Genomic DNA, 22,518 nt, shown 5'->3' with positions numbered 1-22,518 from the left:
TATGTGTGTAAGGTCAGCAAGTCCTCAATGGTTGGCTATCATTAACAGATGAGTGATATCAAGAATGGAGAAGAAGGAAAAAGTAATCTAAAGACTTCTGAGCATACAAGTAGAAGAGAATAAATATAAAAATTCATTTCTAAGTTAAAACATTAAAATTACAAACTTAAACATAATAATATAATTAATAAAATAATAAATAACATAATTAATAAAATGTAAAAAATAAAAAAGGATTTATATGGATAACATTACTTAAGAGAGCCAAACTACTAAAAGAGTTTGTTGAATTTGATTTCCATTATGATCTAAAACCACAACAGCATTTAGCTAATGAGAAAGGATAACAGGGTATTTTTGAAATTCTATGCTAGGGAATTTTTAAGATCTGTTACCCGACATTGCATCATTTTTGTCCTTGAAGCAATTTCAATAAAAATCAAATAAATGTTCATGAACTGAACTATCCTGATTTCTATAAAATTTCGACTGTTAATCAATTTACAAATTATGTAAATTGTGAAGATAAGAACATATAAAATCAAAATAATCAAGAAAAACATGAATTTTTACTTTTACAAATCAATAAAAAAAGTATTAAAATTTTTTCATAAAATGACTGTTCTTGAAAGTAAAGGGTTTTCAATGTCAGGAAACAGAATTCACGCATGCTAAATGGGAGGAAGGAAATTCACATAACATACCCACTGTGAAATTGATTTTGGAGTTTATGCTATTGTGGGGTCACCAGGCCCCAAAGAATCCTTGCATCTCAAGGGAAAAAAATGTGTTGTGACCATTGTACAATGACCCCTGTAACATTAGTTTGCTGGAAAAAGCTCACAGAATTCCAAGGGAAAACCTTATCTATTCAGACATACAAACTTCATTTTAATGAGCCTAGGAGTTGGTTGAGAAATAAATATTTGGAAAAGTCTGAGTAATTAATGCTAGGGATAAAAGCTCTAAAAACCTCAGAGTCATATCTTAACTTGAAGTGTTCATGTCTCAGTTCAGAGTCATTGGAGTTCAATGTCCTGGTCTTGAGTCACTGCATGCCACTTACAAACCATGTAACCCTGGACAAATTCCTCAGCTGCTCCAGCTCCCTTTCCTCTGACATAAAATGAGAATAACAATGACACAGTGTATATCAAGCAATTGGCAGAGAGCAATGGCACAAAGACAGCTCTGATGAGAAAACCATCTTTGTAGTTGTCCCCATTTTGTATAATAACCAACAGAACACTGAATGGTCATCTTCAAACACAACTGTCTCAGGAACAACACAACTTTACAAATTCCTGGCTTGCAGTCAGCCAATCCTTGCATTGAATTATCCATACTGGACAAAAGCACAGACTTTGGAATCAGACAAACTTGACTTTGAAATCCAACTAGTCTAACTATCAGCTAAAAAGTGTTTTTAAAAAATTACTTAGCTTATCTTGGTTTCCATTATCTCATCTACAGACTGAGGATACCACCACTTATTTCAAAGAGTTAGTGTAAGTTTTGAGAAAGGTGCATAAAATACCTAGCCCAAAACCTGACACCTAGCAGGTCCTCAATATATGATAGTTGGATTACCACTATCTGTATTTTATGTAATATATGCACATATTACATATTCAGGTATATAAATGAGATGCAAATTTGGGCAGGAGATGTTACATTTACCTTTCTATCTTCAGTTCGGATAACCCAGAAGCAGTTGACATCATGGACATAACCAACATCAGGGCTCATATAGCTGAAGCTTCCATCCATCCCCGAGAGGGACCCTCCACAAACTACAAAGGGAAAGAAGATGAATTCTGCTTTACAGAGACTCAGAAAAGGAAGAGGCCAGGCAACTCTAACTCTGCTGCTGAAATATTAGAGAGGTCTGAGTAATTAACACTGGAGACAAATGCCCTGCCACTCTCTTTCTTCTCCCTAGCCCCTTTTCCCTTGGATATCCACCTAAGTCCCACCTCTTGTCTGAAGTCCACTTGATATCCTGTTGTCCCCACAATGAACCTCCCCTGCCTCTTTTTGTTTACCCTGGTTCCTATTCTCTCTGCCTCCATAGCACTTGACTTGACCTCACACAACTTAGTTCTGATCTTTAGTTCTTGCCTCTACTCTGCCATTTTGTATTAGACTCTTCTCCTCAACCAGAAGATGAACAGATAATATGTGGAGATAGTATTTCATGCTTATTTCTCCACAGCACCTCTCAGAGTTTAAACACATAGTAAAGTCTCAATAAATATACTGATTCAGAATCAAGAGTTATAGGAAAGGGCTGGAGTAATCAGAAGAGGCTTGATGAAAGAGATTGAGGCTTGAAGGTGAAGTACTCCTGTGGGACAGATACATTTGGATGTGAAGCAAAGAAAGAATTTGGAGAAGTCTGGGGAGAAAAGTATCCCAAATAAAGCAACACAGCATGGTGGTACATGGGGTCAGGTGTTAAGATGTCTGACTTGGAAAGGGAGAATTATTAGGGAACTAGTAAAAAATAAGATTAATTGGATAGGGTAAGGCCTAGTTATACAGAATAATTGAATAACAGTCCCAATATTTATTTAATGGGCAATACGAAGTGACTACTTGATCTAGAGTAGGAGGGTGACATGATTTAGTATAATATTATAGGAAAGTAAAATGGCTGAAGTAGAGAAAACTCTCCCTTAGAGAACTATAATACCTTAGCATATTTTGTTTTCAGAATGGACAAAATAAAAATGGCAAATACTAATTTAATTCTTCCTTTGAAGGAAGGTTCTTCTGGCTTAAATTGAGATAGATATTTACTTTGTAAATGCTATACTACTGCTTCAAGGAAAGACTTAGTTGTAAGTATTGGAGTAACTAGACAAGAAAGTAGAAGAATCTGCAGCAAGACTCATTGAGGGATGATCCTTCCAAGGCTGTGAGCATCTGTGATAGAAGAAATACTTAGCATACCTTGTTGGGGAATCTGACAGAGGAATCCAGTCCAGAAACGTGTGCATTCACAACTAAAGGCATTAACACCATCAACACAAGTTCCTCCATTAAAGCAGGGGTTGCTGAGACACTCATTTATATTTTCTGTACAGTTGATGCCAGCCCAACCTGGTTCACACTTACAAAGATAACCAGAGACTGTTTCCTAAGGAAAGAAAAACATAATCACCATAAAACAAATGAACAGACTATAAACATGAATCAACTCAAATAACAAAGAAAAGTAGTGGTCCATGATGTAGGCAGCAGGTTTTGAGCCACAAACATCTTATGATAGCCTAACTTGTAATAATTCATTTAAATGTTAATTGCTAAGTAAAAATGGTTAAAGGACTCACAATGCACTGGCCATTTAAACAGGGGTGGCTCAGGCAAATATCACTGAGTTGCACACATCCATTTGGCCCATAACCATTTCCCGTATACCCCGGGAGACAAGTGCAGAGAGGTAACGAACCTGTTGAGAAATCAAAATAGAAACATAAATACAGATCTCCTGGATTCAGACCCAGTAACAAAACTCAGGCTCTGCTTTCTAGCTAAGACATTGCCAAAGTCAAATCAGCACTTCTCTTGGGGCAGAAATGCCAGGCATAAAGAGAAAATATCAGAATCTTTTTCTATTTTTTTATCTTAAAAATTAGAAAGGCATTACACATTTCTAATAGTTTTTATACAAATTGACACTGGTGCTGTCAGTTCATATGCCATAGTCCTGAGTTGTGTACAAATGTGAGGTACACCAGGGAAAAGGAGAGTTTCTCATGGAGAGGTTGACAGCAGAAAGAGTATGCTTGTGAACATGTTATCTGTTGCAAGCAGTATACCCATATTGACTATAAATAGGTATTATTTTAATCCACATTTATAGATGAGTACAAAACACAGAAAAATTAAGTGCTTAACTAAGGATGCATAGCTAGAATATTGTGGAGCCAAGGAGAAGATCAAAATCCATGCAGTATTTTTCTAGAATCCATGTTTTGAACCACTTCAGTATGCTGTTATTTAATAAACAATTGATAGTCACAAGTAGATACATATATATAAGTTCTCTCTATATATATACATATATATTATACACATCATATTTACACATAAGTATTCTTTTACATATGTGCATATATTTATCACAAGTCAGTAAAAATAAAAGTGCTATTTGCAAATACCAAGAGATATCATATATTATTCAATAAATGAAGTCGGAACACGTATTTGAACAAAAATATCAAGATAAATGTCTATTTGATGCCATATATAAAAGTAAATCCCCAAAAGATAAAAGATCTTAATTTTAAAAATAAATGAGAGGACAAAAGAGCAAACACTGGACTCTTTTTAGAGTTTAGGCCTTGGAAAGGCCTAATTCCAAGACCAGAAAATCCTACAAGAAAAGATGTATCTTTTTGACTACAGAGAAATTTTAAACTTCTAAATAGAAAATACTACCACAAAATTGAAATAAAAACAATATGCCAGGGAAAATACATGTAAAGCATAAGACACAATAAGAGATAATATCCTTAGTATGTAATGAAATTTTACAAATCAATAAGAAAGTAGATGAACAAAGGACATGAACAAATAGAAAAAATAGAGTCAGCAAATATGTAAAATGTATTAATTATTAGTAATCAAAAAGGAATTTTGATTTAGTCAAAATTAAAATAATGAGAAGGCAATTTTTGCCTATAAAATTGACCAAAGTTGAAAAATAACAATAGTATCTATTATTGTCAAGGATGGGATACATGTATACCCTTACACACTGTTGATGAGTATAAATTGATGCATTTCTGGGGGAAAATTTAGCAATATACATTTTTTAAACCATAGGAGGTGAAATTTTTCTTACACAGCATTGTAGACACTGTTGGTTATCACCCTAGATCCATTTTTCCCTTCTTTAGTAGTGAATTCCTTATTTTAACTGGTGGCATGAGCACCTGAAATAAACTACATTTTCCAGTCTCCCTTGCAGCCAGGGTTAGCAACAGGGTTCAGTCCTGGCCAATGACATAGGGGAGTTGACAGGTGATTGCTCAAAGGAGTTGACAGGTGGTTCTTCCTCCCTTTCTCCTTCCTGTTTGCTTGAATACAGTCATAAATTAATTAGCTGGCTTGATTATCTTGGGAAATAATTGCTATATTAGACCAGACCAGAGAAGAGCACAGTCTTCTACATTAAAAAAAAACCAAATGTATAGTTTTAAATTCCCTTTTGGTTTGAAGATCAAAATAAGAATTTTGAGGATAAAGGATTTTGTTTCTAAATGTTGATTTGTATTAGAGGGTCATATTAAATTACCCCCAATCAGAGAGAGAGTCATCACCTAGAACTGAGGAGCATGATGCTTCTGGGTGGCAGCCTCCATTATTGACTGAGCAGATATCGATGACTGTGCACACTCTGCCATCGCCTTGGTACCCTGATAACAGCAAGAGCAGGGCTTAACAAACAACATAAAGTATATTGAAGAATCCCAGTCTGAAAACCAAATAACATGAACCAGGCCAACCAGAGATCTTCTATCATCAGAACAGAAAAGATAAATGTGAAGTGTCATATACAAATTCCTATCATTAAGAAAAAGGATAAGAGTTGGGAACCTGATTGCATAAACAATGTTCTGGGTTGTTTCTAATGACAAAAACATCTCATGGGTACATTGTATTTTGGGAAACAATGGAACTGTAGGCCTGTGATGCACAAAGAAAATTTTTCAAATTCTGCATTATCTCCACAGGCTGTTTCACAATTTGTAAGGGTTTGTTGTTTTGGGGGCACCTGGGTGGTTCAGTCAGGTAAGCATCTGCCTTTGGCTCAGGTCATGATCCCAGGGTCCTGGGATTGACCCTGCTGAGCAGGGAGCCTGCTTCTCCCACCCCTCCCTGCTTGTGCTCAGTCACTATCTCTGTCTCTGTCTCTCTGTCTCTGTCTCTCAAATAAATAAAGTCTTTACAAAAAGTTTGTTTTCCATTGATATTAAAATATTTTTTATCGCTTTTCATAATATAGCTTAACTAACATGCTCTGAATCCGTAAGTTAAATAAAACTTTTGGCACTACTCAGTATATCTCCTCAGACAGAATCATATTTAAAATGGAGCACAAGTGGGGTGCCTGGGTGGCTCTGGTGGTTAAGTGCCTGACCTTTGATTTCAGCTCAGGTTATGATCTCAAGGTCGTGAGTTCGAGTCCCACATTGCATTTGGCACTGAGTGTGGAGCCTACTTAAGACTCTCTCTCTCCCTCTCCCTCTCCCTCTACCTTTCCTCCCCATCCCTGAAAAAAATAAAATAAGGTTGTCAGGAAATTAGGTGTTGCACCTGGTGGACACGCTTGACAGTGGTAAGACCCAAGTGTATTCACACACATGACAGGTGGAACCACAGAACAACCACCATTATTTATCTCGCATTCATTGATATCTTGGCAACTATATCCATTTCCTTGCCAGCCTAGAAAGATCAGAAGATTTGAAAAGTTAGCTCTATAAACAAGTTATCAACAAAGAAATGCAAATCACCCAAGATACATAAAAACCTGCCTCACTATAATTAACTACAGATTAAAATGAGGTAGACTCTACTCCTCAGGTTGGCAAAAACTGTTTTAAATTCTGGCAAAGAGGTGGGCAAATGACGTATTCACATACTTTTAGTCAGAATTTCAATTAGTGAAATCTATCTGGAAAGAGATCTAGCAGTATTCATTAATATTTTTAAAATATGTACCTTTGACTAACAGTTTCACTTCTTAAAACTTTTTATACAGAGATAGAAACTGCCTGTATCTACAGATGTAGGCAAGCAGATGTCTATGGTGGAGTTGTGTAATGGGGAAACAAAAGCAACAACTCTCAATGATCTTTAGCAGTTTGGCTGAATATATTAAGACTCATCTATACCACTGAATACTAAAAACTATTTTTAATGACATGCACATATGCATATATTAAAAAAATTTTCCCATATACACTTTAACTAATAACATAAAATTTTAGAATAATATGCAGAATATGATCCCAATTGGGGTCAAGAATTTTTTTTTTTTTTTGATTTGTGTATGTGTCGATGTATTTGTGTGAGTGAAGGAAAAGGAAGAAGAAAAGAGGACAATTGCTAACAGTGGTCTCATTAGGAGGTATGGTTGAAGGTGAAGAAAGAGGAGCATTTTAGTCTAATATTTCTGTTGAAATCAATTGTAATAGTGAGTTTTATTATCTTATTCAAATGATTAAAATTATCATAAGAATATTTTAAATCTTCTAAATTTTAAAAAATATTCATTTCTTTCATCTAGGTGGAGTCCCCTTCTAAAAATCTACCTATGAAAATTATACTATTTGTGGGTGAAGAATGTGCAGAAGAAAGCTGAAAGGAACTATGCCCTGATGTCCATGATGGTCCTCTGAGCAATAAGACTATAGGTATTTTATTTTCATATTTTTATACTTTCTTTATACTTAATAGGCAGCATGTGTTATTTTGATATGCAGGAAAAAATAAGGTGATTAACAGGAAAACAAAAAAGCTTTTGTTTCGCTTTTTTTTCCTCCATGATAAAAGCTCAATATAGCTCGAACAATTTATTTTTCTGATTTCTAGGTTTTAAAGAGTGTCCCTGACAAATTACCTTCAAGAATGTGGTTATTTGTAAATTTTATTTGCCCCTGAAAACCTAGAAGGAAAAAGCCTTTATGTGTTTTTTTTCAATTTCTTTCTACAGATTTCTATAAGATCTGAGCACATAATGTGAAAAAGTCACTAAACCAAAAGTCACTAGAGGAAATAACAGGTGTGTGGGTTCCTTTGACAAGACAGAACAATGAAGTATTCAGCAGCCCAGCTCATATCAGCAGTCAGGCAGACCGGGGTTTGAATCCTGACTGCTTATAAGTTATGTGACCTTAGGCAAGTTATTTACCTTCTCCAAGCTCCATGTTCTTATACTTTAAAGTGAGAATAATACTAATTCCTAACATTTCTTGATTTTGTCATAGTTGCAAGAATTAAAAATGGCCTAGAACAGTCTCTCAATGAGATTTCCATAAAAGAATTATATTCTTATATGCTCCACCTTCCAACCACACACAAGGAGTGCCAGTGGGCCTTGTAGACTCTCTGAGGTCTGGTTAATTGCTGACCAGTGCACCCAGCACAGTGCTTTGCCCATAGTAGGCAATCTACAAATATGCATTGAATGCATAATGATGATCTCATAGAGAGAGAGAGATGAAGTATAGACTCAACCCTAGAGCCTGTCTTCAGTGATGTGGCATGTGACCTGACCTGGAGGTTTAGTCTCTGTGGGTCTGAGGCTGGAGCTGGACATCCCTATTTACAGCAAGATCACAGGGTCTTCCAATGATACACCCAGGTGAGAACAACTGGACTCCAGAGGTGACACTAAGAGGTGAAATAATCTGCCCAAGTTTGTAAACATCTGGCTAGTAAGGAAGGTAGGGCTAGAGCAAATCCAAGTCACCTGACGGTCATAGCAATTGGGTGTTTGACCCTGCCCCCAGTACTTGACCCTGGCCCTCTGATTTCTGTTGGTGAATTATTACAGCAAGAGGATGGTCTGCAGTAGGAGTTAGTGAAATAGGACATGAAATGAGATCGGAATGCTTCCTGAGAACAGTCTACTTATCTCTTGGCAGTGGAAGGAAATCTATTCTGGCACCTGCCCTGGCCGGGCGTGGATGAGTCCACATACCTGTCGGGCAGGCCCCACAGTAGAAAGAACCTTGTGTGTTGAAGCACTGCACAAGAGGTGAACATGGTGCATGCTGGAGATTGCACTCGTCTATGTCCAGCACGCAGGCTGAGCTGTTCAGTGGGGATGTCCACCCAGCATCGCAGATGCAGTTGTACTTGGGCTGGGAGGATGACAACAGTGTGAATCAAGGCAATCAAGAAAATGAGCAAGAAAAGCCTTTGAAAATCTCACCAAGCCCCCTGTTTATCCTCCAGCATTCATTTCCATAAGCCCAATTGAGTGGCTTCTCTTTTTCTTCCCATATGATTAAGCATTTAGACCAGACCATGCAGAAAAGAGAAACATCTTTATTTCAGAGTAAGGAAAACCTATAATTTGCCCCAAAGATGCCAGGGAAAGAGCAACAACAATCAAGAACTGTAAGTCAATATAATTAAAGTCAATCCACTCAGCCTGCTATGTTTTTAGAGGGAAAAACACCCATGGAGACACAGACCTTGGAAAATCCATTCTGTTTGTTTCCTTTTTTGAAAGTCTCTCCTTCCCCTCCCACCCACTCCCTCCTCCCACCATCACTGGAAGGGAACCATTTTCCATCACATGAGTAGGAAAAAAAAAAAAAAGAACTAAAAATAAAGACCCAAAGCTCTCATACAAGGCCGAGCAGGCCAGGGCTGGATGATCTTGAAGGTCAGGAGTCAAGGTTGTCAGGATCCAAAGCCCAGGGGGCACTCAGGGAAGTGGCTTAGAATCTGCAGCATTCAAAGGTGCTCCCGGGCCAGGAACAATCCAGATTCCTTAGAACACCATGCTGCCACCAAGAACGGGCCTTTGGTGTTCCCATGTCTCATCACTGTTATAACCCACAAGGCCAAGAGAAAGTTATGTCTTGCAGATTTATGAAGGAATAATAAAAATGGTAGTAATTTCTGTAATGATATCACCTCTGAGTTCAGTTTTCTGTTTATTTATGAAAAGCTCTCATCTTTTTCTTCACCTGTGCCCAGCTTCCTCCCTGCAGCTGTGCCAGAGCTGTGCTCACACACAGACATGCGGGAGGAGGAATGAATGACCATGACTCCCTCCAAGGAGCCACATTCTGGGAGGGACTCACCTCATCAGCCTTCACTCGGACTAGATCCTCACAGATGCCATGGACACACAGCGCCTTGGAGCCCCCTTCACAGTCATCATATTTGGATGCACACTGGCGGCCGTGTGTCTCAGGTGAGCAGAGACAACTGTTGGTTACACACGAGCAGAGTGTTAGGGCTTGTGCATCAGAGCAAGTGCCTGTTTCTTAGCATTAATTTAAAAAATAATAATTCCAACTGTAAGTCAGTGATATTCACGTGGAATCATAAACCAGAAACCAGATTCACTCTGCTCTGCTTCAAGCAGTGGACTGAGTAAATGTGTTATCTCTCAAATATAGTATGAGAGGGGTACAACTTACTATCTGGGCAAGACTATCGCCATAAATTCTTCTGGTATCAGGTCATCAAACGGCACTTTCAAAGGTCAGGTATCCATAAACTAAAGGGGATTGAGTTCATTCGGGTTGGTAAAGGGAGAGATGAAGTCCATTCATTGTCCCTCTGACTAGACCCACCAGTAAGCACAGATGACCTTGACTGAGCTGATAAATTCCCAAACGCTCTCTGGGATTGTATAACCCCACAAGCAATGGTATAGTGACATCTCAGAGAATACGATAATTATCATATTGCAAAGGGCAATAGTTCTATCCATAAGAGATGCGGTTAACACAGAAACATTTCTTTCATAGCCACATTTTAACTCACAAATGCAATTTTACATAATGCCCAAACTTGCAGTGGGTGTTTGGTTATGAGAAAGTTTCAGTTCAACAATAATCACATAAACAAAGTTGTTTTAAACTATTGTAATCCTTAAAATTGCTGAGTTAGCTTTCTATCTGTGCTGCAGCTTCAGAGGGAATGTGGAAGCTATGAGAATGGCAATCTGGGGCGGGGAAGGAGGTGGAAGGGTCACAGAGCCTAAGCTTATTTATCTTCACATGTTTGAGCACTTCTCCTGGAGTGGAGAGCCAGGCCCAGAGGTCACCATTTGCCTGCCTTGAGCAGCATTGGCCCTCACAGAAAAAGCTGACCATCAAGAACAAGGGTCAGAGACAAGGAAGAGGGAGGACCTGCATGGCCATGAACTACTTCCTGAGTGTTCTGGAAAGGGGCCATACTATAAGGTAAAGAAGCTCTTTTAACAGTCCTTGCTAAGGAACAACATCAGCTGATGCCCAAAGATGAAAACAAATATGTAATTGACATTGTGAGGAAGGAGAGTCTGGCTATTTGAGAAGCATCAAGAACCACGCTCTGGGCACAGAACTTGTACCCATGGAGAGCCAGAAACAATTGCTGGGATAGCACCTTTCAGTGGGTTCTGAGGAAGAGATCACTGAGTGTGGCCAGAGAAGGAGAGTAAGAATATGGTACCATTCAGCCACTTAACAAGTAGAGTTGCCAGACTTGGTGAATAAAAACACAGGACACCCAGTTAAATCTGAATTTCAGATAAATGAATGCTTTTTGGTATAATTATGTCCCGTGCAATTTTTGACATCAATATATAATTGTGTAAAATCTGTTCATTAATATATTACACTCATGATCATTTCAAGGTTGCCTTTCTTATTAAGACAAGATCACAGACTAATAGCAATAGATGATTAAACTTTTAAAAATGTTTTCAACTATTCATTCCCTATCCATAACTAGTTCTATTCCTCTCATCTCTCTTTTTCCATACTCTCCCTCTCATACCCTTGTCTCTTTCCTCCTTATTCTCTCATCCTTACACAGAATATTCTTTCATTAGACTTTTGGAGACTATAGAATTCTACACTATTTCATATACATATTTGAGCATTTGATCCAGGTAGCTTCCTTGCTAAAAGTTTATTTTACCACCACTTCCACTCATCAAAAAGATTTTTTTAATCTTTAAGCCAACTTTACTACTTTCTGAACCTATCATGTATAAGAGGTCTGAGTATTCAATACCCCATGGGACAAGACTGCTCAGGTTTAAATCCTGATAATACTATTAACTGTTCACTTTAGGCAATGTAATAACTCCCTCTGCCTCCATTTCTTATAAAATAATAGTGCCTATCTATGAGTACTATTTTCACCTTGGGGTCTCAAGACATTTTCCGGTAGGAAGTGCTCAGGAAATTGTGCTTCTCTTATCACTAAGTGCTTTACTACTGGAAAATGACTTTAAGATTTGAGAGGAGAATCTGGTGCATGGACCTGCAGTTAAATTCTCTCTCTCTCCTCCTTCTCACTTAGAGATGAGTGAATTTTCATCCTTCGCTTTTCTCTAAAGAACTACAAAGTATACTTATTTCATATAAATGTAGCTTATTGTGAGAAGACAGAAGGAGGAAGGCAGTCAAGTATACCATCAGCTTCCTTGCTAGGATCCTCAAAGGCAAGCATTAATCCCATTTTACTGCAAGGCTCACATTGCCCAAGGCCACAAAATGAGAAATTGGCAGAAGATGAATTAAAACCTAGGTCGGTGTTACTCTTCCACAAATGTTTATCTACATCACATTTCCATATTCTGAAAGGTAGTTAGTTGAAGACTTTACTTTTTTATTTTTTATTTATTTAAATAATCTCTACACCAAACGTGGGGCTCAAACTCATGACTGCAAGATGAAGAGCCACATGCTCCTCCCACTAAGCCAGTCAGCCACCCCAAAGACTTTTCATTTTTATGTGTCTTTTTAACCTAACAGTGTTTACATACAAAAATATATTCTCAAGGCATCTGGATATGTCCTTTAAAGAAAAAGAGTGATGAATTATATACCTCCCTGCAGAAGTCAGCTTTGTAATGATTTAGGATTGCTAGTTTGGTTCTGGCAGAACAAAACTGGGCTTTTCAGTGTTCAAAAACCCTGCAGGTGCATTTGGCAATTGAAAAGTGGTCAAATACACTTTCATAGTCATAGTTTAACTTCTGTTAGAGTCCATGGTTCAATATTAACATAACTGACTGAAACAGGTAATAAGCTTAATACCTAACTACCACTGAGCTGAAACCAGATTGACCTCATCGCTCACGTTCTGCATGTTTTAAAACCCACCAGTGATGACAGTGGAAAGAAATGAAAAAAATATGTGAACCATCATTGTGCTCTTGGAGAAAAACAAACAACGAACTCAACTTTTGTTTCTAGAAAGCTTGTAGATCTGAGGCCTAAGTATCCACCATCCACATATAGCAAATTTGCATCATAAGGTCTGTCTTAAATCCAAAGTAAGCAGGAGAACAAGATGCATCAATTCTTCAGACTAAAGAGGCAATAACAGCATCAGGAAGTGGCAAAATATTATCTGCTGGCTGTGTGAAGCAGTTAGGAGCAAGACCTCCAGCCACAGGAATCAGTGGAAACAGACAATGGTCTCCTTGCTCTAGTTTCATTACTGAGAAAAAATTTTTTCCCAGAAAGTTTCCTATGAAACAGGGCTTCCAATTAATTAGTATCTGCCAGTGCTTTATCTTTCAAAGGTCTCTATAATTAGGAATCATTAATCCCTTTAAATAAAGACTCCTTTGTTTTCCCAAGTAACGGGTTCCAAGAGGTAGAGACTGAGGGAGGCCTCAAACCCAGAGCAAACCTGTTCCTGTGACCACATTTCTGCAGGTCCAGATTATTCAACATTGGCTCATTTTCCTTTAACGAATGTCCATGGAAGTTTCCTGAAGGGGTTTCCAGCCTCAGGGAAGCTACTGATTAACGAGCATTTAATCTCACATTATTAATGGAACACAAGAAAGTACCTAAATGTTCTCTGTTTCATTTCACAGATTCCACAAAGCAAGCATTTAGTCTTATGTTCATGTACATTTTTCTATTTTCTGTTATTCCTCCAAAAAGTCTCCATCAAATGCCTAAATGAGAATATTTAGTTCACAGACATCAATTGGAATTCATGGGGCTACATAAATTATCCTCCTATCCAGAGGAGAAAAAATAGATTTAAATGTTTGTCCTTAGCTGTCCTCCAGAAAATCTATTGAAACCAAAACCATTTCCAGAGTCAGCACAATGAGCCCTTGGGTTTTTTTGTTTGTTTGTTTTTTGTTTTTGTTTTTGTTTTTACAGGAAGGTACAAAAGAGAATTCAATATTTCTCATATGAAGTTGAATCTGCCATTTGGGCAGCTCCCAACAAATAAAAATGGTTCTTTCTCTTTCTCTCTCATGATTCTACCTAGAAAAGGAACTCTAATCCTTGACATGCAGCAAATAGTTAAAAAAATAGATTTTTTTTCTTTTCCATTTTGCAGGAGTAAAAGTAATGTGCTGGGGGGAGAAAAAATCAATTTTGGCTTGGTCTTTGGGTCTTATCCCACCTGCTGCATATCTTTGTTATTCTGTTGGGTTTCAAGGCCTGGAGGGCAGTGATGATAAAGGAACACCAGGTGAGAGATCTAATCTCCAGGACATTCCTCGATCTCGATATCAGGAAGGCAGGAAAGTACTAACTCTAGGACTCATTTTCCTCCAGTATCTCTGAGCAGCAAGTCTCATTGATAAGTGCCCATAAACAGAGATCGGGAGATAGTGCTTTCAAGGGAATGAAAGATTAGACCTGCATTTTGGATCTAGCTGAAGCTCAAATGCTCATAAAAGCAGACAAGGATCAGGGAGTTCATTAAAATGAGAAACAAAGTCCTGGAAGCAAAAGTCTCTTTAATAACATAATACTTAATTTAAGTCAGAGGTGATTGATTTTGGGTTTTTTTGCACAATGGACAAAGCTCATTAAAATATCTATCAGAAGTTTGAATGAATTCACTTTATGACTTGGAGTGAGCAAAAATTTTTAAGATCAGATCAAAAGAACAAAAGGATCAATTAAATGAAAGAGAAAAGGATTGTGACTGCTTTTTGAGAAAACAGTGTGTTAACAGATGACAAGGAAATAACGAAATTATTGCACTCGGTTTTGCTGGAAAGAATAGAATGGATATTGTTACAAGGGAATGGGAGAATAAGATAGCAGAGACATTAGTAAGAAAGCAAATAATTGCTCTTTACTCCAGTGAGATTATACCCCTGTGTATTGAAAGGATTTGTTCATGTTACAACAGAATCACCATTTCTACCTTTTAAGAATCACACAATATAGGAGACCAACCAAAAATGGGGAGATAAGAGAAGAAAGAAGAGAAGAGAAGAGAAGAGAAGAGAAGAGAAGAGAAGAGAAGAGAATGGAAGAGGAGGGAAAAGGAAAGGAAAGAGAAAAGAAAAGAAAGAAAAACATTACCTGTAACTCCCTTCTGTATTTTCACATGTGGCTCCATTCTGGCAGCCCAAGGGTGTTCCTGAGTAAATCTGACATTCATTCACATCAACTGAGCACAGAGGGCCCTGAATTCATGCAAAGAACAAAGTCAGGTGCCCCAGGTCACAGAAGCATCTGGGGCCAATATTTATATGATATATTCAAGGATATATGCACAGTAGAGAAGACTTCAGTCAAGGGAGATATAATCACAATAATGCTAAAACTAGTATCCAGTTATCCTTCCTCTTGAACTCACATTTGGCCTAAGGGAGCCACAGAGCTCTTGGTAAAATCATGCCAATCACACAAGAAGAATCCTTATACTAACAAATCCTCATGTTACTATAAGGCTATGCCTGGGAATAGTCACTTAATTTTTTTTAATGCACATGTCAGAAACATTTTCACCATTAATAGAAAAGGGCAAGAAAATTTACATAGCTCTAAGATTCATTTAGTACTTTCAGTGCTGAACAATTTAAATTCATGCTAGCCTAAATGTCATGCCCTTCCATATCATTATACAGGCAAGTGAACCCTTCCTTCTGATGGCTTAGTGTTCAGTGGGCTATGTAGTCATCTTCACCATTGTTTGGATTTTGGCATACATGGTGTAATCCATTCTGATTTGGGAGACCGCAGAATCCTAGAAACTTTGGATGGGGGAATTTAATACATCTGAATGAATCCAAAGAAACCACTGATGCTGACTCATTGTCATTTTTAACCAAAGACCAAGTGACTTACCTTCCATTGTGAGGGACAGATACAGAAAAAGGAATCATGGAGATTGAGGCAGGTTCCCCCATTTTGGCAGGGGTTGCTACTGCAAACCTTTTTGTCAACTGTCTGAAACAAAGACAGGACAGTCAGCAAGACCAGTGAGCTTTCAGCAGACAGCAAAAAAAAAAAAAAAAAAAAAAAGCATATTTCACTATAGGTGTTCATGTGGAACTACATTTTACTCCTAGGCAGGAGAAGGTCATCCTCCAGATTTTAGATCAATTACTTAAGTTCTTCAGATCAACTCTTTCATGATAAAAACAAAGTGTTTCACATTATCAGTCCTATGCCCTATGCATTTTCCTTCCCTATTTACAAGCATTTAACCAGGATGGAATGAGGCACAAGGGGAGAAGATGCTCACTCTATTCTTTGGAAAAGCATTGTTCACCTGAGAAATATATGCTGCTGGACAAGAGTAAAGATTTCAAGTTGGGAATAATAATGGACATTCCGACTGTACTAAGAAAACAAAATGGGAATTCCGGTTCTTTTGCTGCTATTCTCTTTGGTACCTCCAGATAAGCATTTGAAATCTGATCATCTTTTACTGCCACCCCTCCTCCCGTGGGTTAAGATGACTGAACTCTTTTCACTCCAAGTAAGTCCCTTTGTTTGAAATGTGGGCTTAGATACACCCTCCACTCTTGTGCTCACGTGACTACTTTTCAGATCAGAGTCATGAACAGACCTGCCTTTGTCTACACAACCTGGGGAATCTTACCATATGTCAGCGACTAGTTCCAATCTCATAAGCTTTGTAATGCCTTTGGGGGCAGAAAAGCTCTTTACAGAGGACGAGTGGTTATACAAGAAAAGCTATTTTATTAACTTTGCCTAATTATAGTAATTCTCTATTTTAAGAGTTAAAATAGGGCTGAAAAATAAAATTTCAAAGAATTAAAATAGGACAAATTATTCATTGCATTCTTTTCTTATCCAGTGACTCAGAGAGAAACTCATGTCTGTTCCCATCATTTTACAGATGAAACAGAGCCAGAGGGTAGCCAACTGACTAAGCACCATTTATTGCCAAACCCATCTCTCTCTTTTGTCAAGTGAGGTGATCATGCATGTAGGGGTCTCTTTCTGGACTCTGTTTTCTTCCATAATCCATATATCTCTGTGCCATTACCACAAATAGTACTGTTCGTCAGAGGACACTATTATAGAAATTGACCACAAACTCACTGGAAGTTTCTGGCATACAAAAGCAACATTGTCTGAGGCTTTAAAACATGGAAGCCTGTGGAGGCCCAACAGAAAGTGGAATCAGTAAGCAGTGGGGAGGAAGACATTGGGGAACCATGGTAGCTATAGTACCCAGAGAGCACTTCCCATTGGAATGCATAAAAAGCACTTATATCCAAAAATCATTTTAAATTTCTTCCTGGGGGTGTGCTGAGGGGAAGTCTGAGGTCATTTGACTGTGGACTCCAGTTTTTGACCTTTGGTAGCAAGAATGAAGCACTCTAGGAGACTGGAAGCTAAAGTATAGTGTCTTGCTCTGGAGGTATAATTCCTTGCTTGTTTTCCTTCATTCAACTACTCCACAGAAAAGATAAAAACTGAGGAACAATTTACTATTAAAGTCAGGAAAAGGAATGCATACATGAACTTGCTCATTAAGTTTAAAGCATCAAAAAAGAGGACCACACTGGAGGCATAATCACAATAGATCCAGAATATTAGAACAGGGATTCTTAACTTGGAATCTCCTAACTTTTATTCAAAATTTTTAATATGGGGACATTCTGTTTATTTCTCTGGGTAAAAGGTTATAGCTTCCATGAAAATCTTAACACCAGTCAACCTCAAAACAGATAAGAAGTCTAACATTACAAGGACAGGTTTATAAGCATGTACTTGTAAAATTATGGAAGGTTTACTCTAAGAAACTGCTCAGATTTCATTACCAGTAAATGTACTTTTAAGGAAATTTGAAATATTTTGTGAATACCCCCAGCATCTGAGTTTAATGTTAGAGAAGTAGCATGGCTTGGCTTCCTTTCTTTCTTTCTTTCTTCCTTCCTTCCTTCCTTCTTTCCTTCCTTCCTTCTTACCTTCCTTCCTTCCTTCCTTCCTTCCTTCCTTCCTTCCTTCCCTCCTTCCTTCTTTTAGAAAGGTAGGGGAGAGGCAGAGAACAAGGGAAAGAATCCCCAAGTAGACTCCCCCACTGAGCTTGGAGCCTGATGTGGGGCTGGATCCCAGGATCCCAAGATCATGACCTGAGCCAAAATCAAATTGGCTCAACCAGCTGAGTCACCCAGGTGCCCCAATGCATGGTCTTTCAATACTCACTCCTACATGCCAGAATCAGCAAGTTCGGGTGTCACTAGCTAACAGGTTAAGCCTGTATAACACAGGCAAAGAGTAACAATGTCAGAGGAGGAGGGTGTGAACCTCTGAACTCAGAGTCAAAAGGCTTCACATGCCCACATGCTTCACAGGCCCAGTGACCCGGGGCTGGTTACTTTATCTGAAACTCAGATTCCTCATCTGTGTCCTGGGAAGCATAAACCATGTGGAGAATTAAATTATGGGAAAAAGCAAAAGTCCTTGATATGGATCATTCATCTACCTTAAGATAAGAATGCCAGCTCCATCCATACTTCTAGTGTATTTTCAGTGAAAGATGTCAGACAAGTAGTAGTTATGGGACCTACCTGCTGTAAGCTTTGAAATTTTCTCTCCAGATCCACAAGCTGAGCAGTAGGGAAGAGAATATCAGTTAGCTTTTCACATGCGATATTGTTCTTTGGCATATTTTCCTAACACCCTCCTTGCTTTGTCTGTTAATTCCTTTTTTATTGCTTTTTCCTTCCTCATTTCTCTTCCTTCCTACTCCCTTCTATCATATAGATTTTTTAAAGGAATTTTTTAAAAAAGGAAATGCAACCCATTGATAAGTTGACTCATTGCTTTTCTGCACACAATTCTGGGAATTTTCATAAATGACAGTGATTCATCAACTTCACCAATAAGAAGGTTCTATCAGAACCTGGACAAGACCTACTTATGCAATGAGCTCTTGTCACAGCATTACAACCTTCTGCCCGTCCCCTATTAGACTTGTGTCATCAAACTGAAAAGTTCATCATCACAATGCTAAATTTCTAAAGAGGACCAAAAGCTGGTATGTCTTCTGCAAAACAGTTACTTACAAAATTATATTAAAAGAGCCCATTTGCGCTGATGATGCAGATGTCAGACTTACCTTAGAATTAAGCTGATGGATTTGACTTGAAATATTTTGAGGCACATTGACTGCACTCCTTTTTAAATCTGTAATATCATCTTTGTTTTTCTGGATCTAATTTCAAAAAGGAAAAGGAGGAGGAGGAGAAAGCCAGTGAAAAAGTCATGTGTATGTTATCCATGCAAAATTTTCTGAAGTTGAGTACTGGTCTATTTGAAGCACTAAAGTCTTGCCCATTATTGTAGAGATCAAAACAATACCATGTATATAGTAAACATTGGACTAACATAGCCATGGCATAATTTTATTTGCCCTTTTCAGGAACAAAACATCAAGGTACTTTCCTTTTGCATTTTTTCTCATCACAGTTGAGAGTGCTTGTTAAGAGGCCTAGCTTGAGGGATCCCTGGGTGGCGCAGCGGTTTGGTGCCTGTCTTTGGCCCAGGGCGCGATCCTGGAGACCCGGGATCGAATCCCACATCGGGCTCCCGGTGCATGGAGCCTGCTTCTCCCTCCGCCTGTGTCTCTGCCTCTCTCTCTCTCTCTGTGACTATCATAAATAAATAAAAAAAAATTAAAAAAAAAAAAACTTAAAAAAAAAAAAAAAAAAAGGCCTAGCTTGGAATCAGACTGCTTGGGTTTTAAATCTTGGCTCAGCCATTTCCTGGGTGTCCTTGGGTAAGCTGCTGCACTGCTATGTGTTTCCCTTAATGCCCTTACAAATGGGGTGATAATAAAGCCAAACTTGTAGGGTAGTTGTGAGGATTCAATGGGATAATGCACACCAAGTGCTGAGCACACTGGATAGCCCATAGGAAGCTCTAAATAATGCTAGCTTCTTACATTACGACTGATACACCAGTGTGATACAGTAATTAATGGACACTGAAAACACTCAGTGCGACTGGAGAATAATTGGCCAATTCTGTTCTCTGGCACAAGTAAACTGGTCCCATCCAAACATTTCTCTGGCCCCTCTTCTCTAGCTCCTCTTGTAAAGGAGTCCCAGTATGACCCTATCTCTAGATTAGAGGATATAAGCCCACACAATCAGGCATTTCCCACTAGAATTCCTCCTTCTGCCCATCACTAGCCCTAGGGCGTTGCTCTTCACAGGACTTACCTCACCTCCAGTTACATTCCCTGGGCTAAAGATATAAGGGACAGATTTGTATAGACCTCTTGAATTAAATGACTGTATATGAATACACAAAATTACTTCCATATATTTCCATTGTATTACCTGATGTAAGCATTCACCAAGGTCTTCCTCATTTAATTTGATTTTTCCCAGAGATCCAGTTCTAAATTCAATGTTTTGAGCAGACCCAGCAAGAAACACTAAATTTCCCCTCTCTGTAGCCATTCGAGGCCTGTAAGGGTCAAACCAGAGAATGCATCAATTATTATCACATGTCATTGTTAAACAACAAAGTTTCTAACTGAGTATCTGTAGACTGCATATGCCTTTGCTCTGCGGTCAACTCAACCAAACCCTCCCTGTTCATCTGCCCCTTTTTCTTTGCAGATTTCCTAGAGATGGCTGCTATAATTGCATATTTGCCTTATTTGCAAAATGGTCAGTGAATAATTTACGTAGAGGAAGATAATCCCATACATCAGCCTAAAAGTTTTTCCCTATTTGTTTTTAACATCATTGTTTTCTTGAAGAAAAATTACACCTTTGCTCTTCTGGCTATTTGTGGAAACTAATGACCACCTGCCCTAGGCCCTCAGCAGCAATAATCCATGTGTCCACTTACTGTTGAAAGTCGATACTTCTTTTTTGTCTCTGCAGTTCAAATCCTCCAGCTTCACCATTTGATTCAGCAAATGTCAACAAAATAATCAAACTCCAAAGAAAAGGTGAGGACATGCTCCTCAGCAACCCTCCTAGGGTGTTGGTAAGAGGGAAGCCACTCCAGCCAAGTGTGGAATTTCAGAGAAAGCAAACCAGGCAGATGTACTTTGGCCTGTGAAGTGTCCTGCAACTTTTCAGTTCTTCTTTGCCCTAGAAGGCTGTGTTATTTTTTCTTTCCCAAGGGATGTAAATGATCTTAGATCTTCAGTACTCTTCAACTTGTAAGAGGTCAAAATCTACCTTGAAGTGATGCACAACTTAATCATTATCTGTCTGACCTTTGAAATGGTAACCAACTGCTTTGGAAACATCCACTATAACAATCCTTGCTTAAGAAGTAGCCACCTTTCAGCAAATGATAGTAGAAAAACTGGATATCAACATGCAGAAAAATGAAATTGGACCCTTACTTTACGTCATACAAAAATTAACTCAAAATGAATCAAATGCCTTAAAACAGGAGCCAACACTCATGGAAGAAAACAAAGGGTGGAAAGCTTCCTGACATTGGGCTTAGCAATGATTTTTTGGAAATGACAACAAAAGCACAGGGAACAAAAGCTTGCAGAATGGGGAAAATATTTACTAATTATATATGTGATAAGAGGTTAATATTCAGAATACATAAAGAACTTCTACAACTCAACAACAACAAAAAATAGCCCAGTTTTTAAATGGACAAAGAAAATAGGCATTTTCCCAAAGAAATGGTAAAATTGCTAACCTGCCAAAAAGCACATGAAAAGATGCTCAACGTTACTCTTCATTATGAAAATGTAAATCAAAACCACAATGAGATACCACTTCACACTCATAAGGATGGCTACTATCAAAACAAACAAAATCAAGAAAATAACAAGTGTTGGTGAGGATGTAGAGAAATTGGAGCCCTTGTGCACTCTCAGTGAGAAAGTAAAAAGTTACAGCCACTACAAAACACTATGGCAGTTCCCTAAAAAATTAAACAGAATTATCATGCGATCCAGCAATTCCACATCTGGGTATATACCCAAAAGAACTGAAAAAAAAGGAGACTCAAAGAGATACGATGTTCACAGCAGCATTACTCACAACTGCCAAAATATGGAAGCAATCCCAATGTCCATTGACAGATATGAATGGATAAACAAAATGTGTTACATACCCACAGTGGTATATTGTTCAGCCTTAAAATGGAGGGAAATTCTGGCACCTGCTACAACATGGGTTAACCTTGAAGACATTATGGTGAGTGAAACAAGGCAGACACAAAAGGACAAATACCATATGTTTCCACTTAGATGAAGGACCTAGAATGATGAAACTCACAGAGACAGAATGTAGTATGATGTTTTCCTGGGATGGGGAAAGGGAGAATGAGGAGTTCTTGTTTAATGGGTACAGAGTTTCACTTTGGAAAGATGAAATAAGCTCTGGAGATGTATAGTATGATATTTGCACAATAAGAATGTATGTAATGCCATTGAGCTTTAAAAAATTTTTAAATGAGAGGCACCTGGGTAGCTCATTAAGTTCATTGGCAAATTCTTGGCTTCAGTTTGGGTCATGATCTCAGGGTCATGAAATCAATCTCTGAGTTGGGCTCCATGCTCAACACAGTC

General features: G+C 38.2%; 1 protein-coding gene across 1 annotated transcript in view; it reads right to left on the bottom strand.

Moving 5' to 3' along the window:
• Positions 1 to 21,204, bottom strand: part of CUBN (cubilin) — a 256,413-nt gene extending 235,209 nt beyond the window's left edge. Inside the window, exons 1-13 of the mRNA XM_026016002.2 lie at positions 20,820 to 21,204; positions 20,300 to 20,429; positions 19,075 to 19,170; positions 18,524 to 18,562; positions 15,822 to 15,923; positions 15,054 to 15,157; positions 9,837 to 9,963; positions 8,720 to 8,882; positions 6,328 to 6,459; positions 5,331 to 5,426; positions 3,336 to 3,454; positions 2,956 to 3,142; positions 1,681 to 1,793 (exon numbers count right to left, since the gene is read on the bottom strand). Coding sequence (XP_025871787.2) covers positions 1,681 to 1,793; positions 2,956 to 3,142; positions 3,336 to 3,454; positions 5,331 to 5,426; positions 6,328 to 6,459; positions 8,720 to 8,882; positions 9,837 to 9,963; positions 15,054 to 15,157; positions 15,822 to 15,923; positions 18,524 to 18,562; positions 19,075 to 19,170; positions 20,300 to 20,429; positions 20,820 to 20,932 — 1,521 coding nt within the window. The 5' untranslated portion in view covers positions 20,933 to 21,204. The remainder of the gene's footprint in view (positions 1 to 1,680; positions 1,794 to 2,955; positions 3,143 to 3,335; positions 3,455 to 5,330; positions 5,427 to 6,327; positions 6,460 to 8,719; positions 8,883 to 9,836; positions 9,964 to 15,053; positions 15,158 to 15,821; positions 15,924 to 18,523; positions 18,563 to 19,074; positions 19,171 to 20,299; positions 20,430 to 20,819) is intronic.
• Positions 21,205 to 22,518: the final 1,314 nt, after the last annotated feature.

This window comes from Vulpes vulpes, chromosome 2 (genome assembly GCF_048418805.1).
Source record: "Vulpes vulpes isolate BD-2025 chromosome 2, VulVul3, whole genome shotgun sequence".
NCBI lineage: Eukaryota > Metazoa > Chordata > Mammalia > Carnivora > Canidae > Vulpes > Vulpes vulpes.
Note: the sequence above shows the minus strand (reverse complement) of the source record. Positions and strands in the feature narration are given on the sequence as shown.